The sequence below is a fragment of the Arachis hypogaea genome, chromosome 12 (assembly GCF_003086295.3).
Source record: "Arachis hypogaea cultivar Tifrunner chromosome 12, arahy.Tifrunner.gnm2.J5K5, whole genome shotgun sequence".
Lineage (NCBI taxonomy): Eukaryota > Viridiplantae > Streptophyta > Magnoliopsida > Fabales > Fabaceae > Arachis > Arachis hypogaea.
In genome coordinates this window covers 110,445,361-110,451,521 of record NC_092047.1, presented here as the reverse complement: position 1 = coordinate 110,451,521, position 6,161 = coordinate 110,445,361, and the positions used below count along the sequence as shown (strand labels likewise).

General features: G+C 33.1%; 1 protein-coding gene across 1 annotated transcript; it reads left to right on the top strand.

Moving 5' to 3' along the window:
• Positions 1 to 934: 934 nt before the first annotated feature.
• On the top strand, positions 935 to 2,941 carry LOC112729417 (pectinesterase 2-like). The gene is made up of 2 exons (XM_025779629.3): positions 935 to 1,814; positions 1,984 to 2,941. The coding sequence occupies exons 1-2, from the start codon at positions 935 to 937 to the stop codon at positions 2,670 to 2,672; spliced, it is 1,569 nt and encodes a 522-aa protein (XP_025635414.2). The 3' UTR covers positions 2,673 to 2,941.
• The last annotated feature ends 3,220 nt before the right edge of the window (positions 2,942 to 6,161 follow it).

The window sequence follows — 6,161 nt, the reverse complement described above, 5'->3', positions numbered from 1 at the left end:
TCAGAGAAGAGAAGAATTGAATTACTATTATTGTGTTATTGGATTGTGTCAATAAAAATAACTAACTCCTATATATCTATTACAAGTCACTACTTATGTCAATAAAAATCTGCATATGCCATCATTTGATGTAAAATGATCGATCATAAGAAACTTGATCATCAAAGTGTTGTCCTTCAAACAATCATTATCAGCATCATCTCAGACACATACCAAGATAATAATAATAATAATAATAATAATAATAAAATTTATCAAAACAGGACTTTGGCATCCCGGTAATCAATCCCTAAAAGAAATATTAGTCAAGTGAGAAAAAGAGAGATTACCTTAGTTGACATTAAAAGAACTAACATAACTCATATGTTATCTGTAAACGTATTTTTGATTCATTTAACTTATAAAATATCATAGAAAAAATATTAACTTATTTTTATACTAGATATGACATGATATGATTTGATTGAGTTTAATTTAAATACCTGTGATTTTTTTTATGTAATATTTTATTTTACTTAAATCTTCATCATAAAATTATTTTTTTTAATTTAAATTAAAAAATATAAATAATTATATTTTTAATACGTTTTTTATGGAAGAAATATTTTTTTGGGATCAACAAAAATATTTTTGACTCTATAGTAATAATATTAACTTATTTTTATACCAAATGTAATATGATATGATTTGACTTGATATAATTTAATTTAATTTGAATGATTATATTTCTGAAAATAAATTTATGTAAATTGCACGCTTCATTGTTCGTTCCAACTCCCAAAAACCAATATCTCTTATAAAAAAGAAGCTAAGTTTAGACATAAAACACAACATTCAAAAAAACAAGATCTAAACACATCATCCTAAAATACTCATTAGATTTCCATCAACCGGCATTGTGATTTCTTAGAGAACATTGAGAAAATTAAGTACAATGGCAGAAATGGGTTTATTATTCTCCAATTTTCTCATTGTTCTCTTCTTTCTATCAACTTTTGCTTATGGTTATTCTTCAAATGATGTTAAACATTGGTGTAGCCAAACCCCAAACCCTCAACCATGTGAGTATTTCTTGAGCAACAACCCTAATCACTTTCACAAACCCATTAAGCACAAAGGAGATTTTCTCAAGCTTTCATTGCAACTTGCTCAAGAGAGAGCACTCATAGGGCATGCAAACACTCTTTCACTTCACTCAAAGTGCCACAACCAAGTTGAAAGAGTTGCATGGAATGATTGTGTTAAGCTCTATCAACAAACCATTCATAAGCTCAACAAAATCCTAGATCCTAAAACCAAGTGCTCCAAAGTTGATGCTCAAACATGGCTTAGCACTGCTCTCACAAACCTTGAGACATGCCAAACTGGCTTCTATGAACTTGGTGTTCAAGACTCTCTTCTTCCTCTAATGTCCCACAATAATCTTACTAAGTTGCTAAGCAACCTTTTGGCTCTTAATAACAACGGTGAATCCCATCAAGAGCCAAGTTACAAAGATGGATTCCCAACATGGGTCAAGCCAGGTGATAAAAAATTGCTACAAGCATCTTCTCCAGCATCTCAAGCCAATGTGGTGGTGGCCAAAGACGGATCTGGAAAATACACAACAGTTATGGCAGCCATAAACGCAGCACCAAATAGTAGCAGCAGTGGAAGAAGGTATGTGATATATGTGAAGGCCGGGATTTACAACGAGCATGTTGAAATAGAGGCAAATAATATAATGTTGATCGGAGATGGTATCGGAAAAACCATAATTACCGATCAGCAAAGTGTTGGGGGAGGCAGAACAACTTATAGTTCAGCCACTGTTGGTAAGTAAAAATATCTTTGTGACTAGTCACAAAACTATTAGAGGATAATTTAGTAAAAACATATCAAATCGTTAATTCTCACCTATTATTTTCAGGTGATAATAAATTTATAATAAATATTTTTTATAAATACTTAATAATGTGAATATTTTTCATTCAACTTTTATAGGTATTATGGGAGCAGGATGTATTGCTCAAGGAATCACATTTAGGAACACTGCAGGTGCAGAAAATCGGCAAGCTGTTGCATTGCGTTCTGGATCTGACTTATCAGTTTTTTATCGATGCAGTTTTGAAGGTTATCAAGATACATTATTCACTTTCTCTGACAGACAATTCTATAGAGAATGTGACATTTATGGCACTGTTGACTTTATCTTTGGTAATGCTGTTGTGGTGTTTCAAAATTGCAACATATTTGTAAGAAACCATCCAAAAACAATTAACACAATCACTGCACAAGGAAGAACTGATGCAAAACAAAACACTGGAATTTCCATTGTCAATTGTGTGGTTACAGTAGCACCAGATTTGAAAGCAGTTCAAAGCTCTATGAAGGCATATCTTGGAAGGCCATGGCAAAAATATTCAAGAACAGTTTTCATGAAGAGTTATTTTGATAGCTTGATTGTTCCAGCAGGTTGGTTGGAATGGAATGGTGACTTTGCATTAAGTACTTTGTATTATGGAGAATACATGAACACAGGTCCTGGATCTTCAACCACAAACAGAGTTAAATGGGGAGGTTATCATGTCATAACCAATGCTGCTGAAGCTTCAAAGTTCACCGTTTCAAACTTCATTGCTGGCAACTCATGGCTACCATCCACCGGTGTGCCTTTCACCGCTGGTCTCTAGATATTTTTTCATCATTTATATCTCTTGATTTGTTTGTTTTTTCTTTCCTTTTTATCTTTGGTTCATTTTAAAGTTTTACTTTGTACAAGCAAATACTTTCGGAAACACAATTCATTTCATTATTGGAATGATTTTAGGTGTTTGCTACGGTATGATGATAAATTTATACGTATCGATATAATAAAAATATGGACAAATAACAAAACGCTAAGTAAATTATATTATCTCCGTCAGTAGTTATTTTTTTTTTTAAATATATATCATATCAATTCTTTTACCAAAATATCCTTATAATTTAGTAAAAATAAAAAATATATTTTTATTTAATTTTATAAAAAGACCTACATATATCTTTTTTTAATATTGGACAAAAACTATCTATTTCAATTAATTAAAATTTTAAATTTAACTAACTTTAAATTTAAAACAACATATAATTGATTATTCACGTACAATCAATCATGCTTATACTCTTCTATAAACTCTAATTTCATATGTTCATTTAAAAAAAAAAGAACACATCTAAAAAACAAAAAATATTCAGAAGAACCATTCTAGTATTGTTCATCTTTTCTGGGTTTCCTTACATCTCTCTCAAAGAGCGTCTCTCTCTCAATTGTCAGACTGAAACTCTATTCTTTCTAAATTGGTTTTGCTGTCGCCGACTCGCCGTCACAGGTGCGGGCAACCGGTTTTCCTTCTTGCTTCTGGGTCAGTGGATCAAGGATCTGAAAGCCGAGCTTGCTTTGCTCTGTGTTGCCAAGGTCACTGGTCTTTTCTCTGTTTACTTTGATGGGTTGCTTTCTTTTTGAATTGATTTTGGTGGTTCATGGATTCTAACCTATTTCTTATTCTGTGAAAAGGAATTTTTGTTTTTGGGTCGGTTGAGTGTGCATGTGGTGTTTTGCTCTGTTTAATCTTTGTCTGAAGGTGAATCTTGGGTGCTGCTATTCTTCGATTGCTTCTATGTACTCTTTTTCTCTTCATGTTATTTGGTGTAATACTTTGGATGACTCTTTGGGTTGTTTTGTTGTTTCTAAAGTTTTAGTTTTTATTGGAATTTACATGCCAATTAGAGTAATGACAGATCAGATTTCAAAAACTAGCAATGACGTATCAGAGTTCAAATGTACTGTGTTTTTGGTTAAAAAGTGATTTTAAAACTGAATTTTTGGTTTAAAATAGGGCTTGTTTGGGTGTAAGAGAAAATGGAGAAGCAGGGCACTTGCTTATACTCATCAGCATGAAGATGGGTTTGAGGTGGTTGTTATTGGTCAAAGCTGATGTAAGAATCCATTAATGCTGGAAGAGATAAAGATCCTGTGTCATCATAGCAGCTTCCCATGCTATTAGGTTTGCCACCAACTTCTCTGTTCTTGTAGAACACCCTACACAACACCTAATCTTCCTGTATGAACAGAAAAAGGAGTTAATTAGATGCTATCATAGTTAATTTAAACCTATGACTATGCTTCAGAAAATGGCCGAGGTTTGTGAAGTTTCAATTTTTACCATCATTCAATTGCTTCTTTTTCTGTTCTTTTTTGCTGCTTCATTGAACTTCAAAGTGTTTGGACTAGTTGATGGAGTACTCCCACTTGCTTGATAAAGCAGATGAGTGTGAGGATCTATACATGCGGCTTGTGTATGCATGTGAGTGTTTTCTCTCTTTTTAATCTTTCTATACAATAATTTTATTTTATTTGGAGATAGTGGATGAATAGTTAAAGATTTAGGCGAATGAAATCAACAACCTCTATGTAGCATTTTAACTAGTGTTGACATGTGATCAATCAACAATGTAAATCATTTGAGCTTAAACATTTTATTGATATAACTTATGCATGTGTTTTGATCTGTGATGTTGATTTTGATTATTGACTTTACATATGTCTGATGGGGATCCATATTACTTCAAAGGCTGACTTTATTAGGAGTCCAGAAGTAGGTGCTTTTTATTTATCTGGTTTCATTTTATAAACCAAATATGGGATTTATGTATTTCATGGTAATATTCAGTTCGGGCCTGCGTAGCAAAAAGGCCTTACAAGTGATACAAGTCCCCAGCCCACAATCCTTCCACACACGCAGTGAATAACATTGAATGAAGTGTCATTTACACGCGCTCTACTCAAACGATTGTACTTCGCGTAAACCGCTTCTTAATGGCGCACTCTTCCACTTCTCAAAGCCATTCAAAGAAAACACAACCATTCCATTTTCGAGCAACATTCAAAAGCGAAGATATACAACTCGTCGCTAAGATTCGAAAATTCCATCAACACAACATAGAACTCTCGATCGAGAATCTCCAGAAAAAATGAAGTTATAATACTGAAGGTACGTTACGTTACTATTTTAGTCATCCTGTATATTTTTCACATTTCGAAATCGAAGAACTAGGTTTTACTGTTCTTCTACGTTGTTGTACGTTTTACTGTTCTTCTTGTTCTACGTCTCATTTTACAGTTTATAATGTTCTACTTGTTCTAGGTTTTACTATTATTCTTGGTTCTATATTACACTGTTCTTCGTAGTTCTTTTAGGTATCACTGTTCTTGTTGTTCTAGTTCTACTGGTAACTGATTTTTGGGGGTATATTCCGTAGTTTGGTGGGTATATATGGAGTAATTTGTTGGGTGTATATGGCATAAATTGTTGGGTGTATATTTCTGAACTGATATATTGTAATAGTCAGCAGTTGCAATTGTTCTTATATTTGCTTGTCCATGGGTTGTATATTGCTTGACCTTGTAATGTTGCTTGACCTTGTAAATTAATGCATGTTTGAGTGATATCTGACTGATATATATGGGTGTATCTGACTCATATCTATGGGTGTATCTTACTGATGTTTATGGGTATATTTTTCATTTCAGAAAAAATTGTATCGAGAAACCAAGCTGGAAAAAATGTAAGAACAAATATTTGTCTTAGATGAAATCAGTTTTATAGAATAGAAATATATCTGACTATAATTTTGTTTTTGTTTACAGCAAACCAAAGACCTTAAGTGTGCAACACATCTGTTAAATGAGAAATTCAGAAACATGAGTGAGGAGAAGAAAACGATTGTGAGGGATTTGAGATTCGGTGGCTTGATGCACATCCCGCCACTAAGGGTGCATCACCAACTATTAAGGGAGTTGGCTAACAACTTCAAATTAGGGGAGAACAGACTGGAAACCGGATACGGTTCTTTTAAAATAAGACCAAAAACAATAGGTGATGCGCTTGGCATCAACGCATCAGGTAACTCGCTAAAAATTATAGGTGTATATTAAATGATGCTTGGGTGTATTTAAATTGATGCTTGGGTGTATTTGAACTGATTTTCATACTATGTTGTTTTCCTTTTTGTAGGAGATCTATTTCCTCAGAAAGTCAATTATAAGAAACTTTCTGAGGATGATAAAGAAAATTTTTAGAAGATTCCAGGGTAAGACCCTCAAAAGTCTTACAGATGAGATGATGGATATTGGCGTTGGT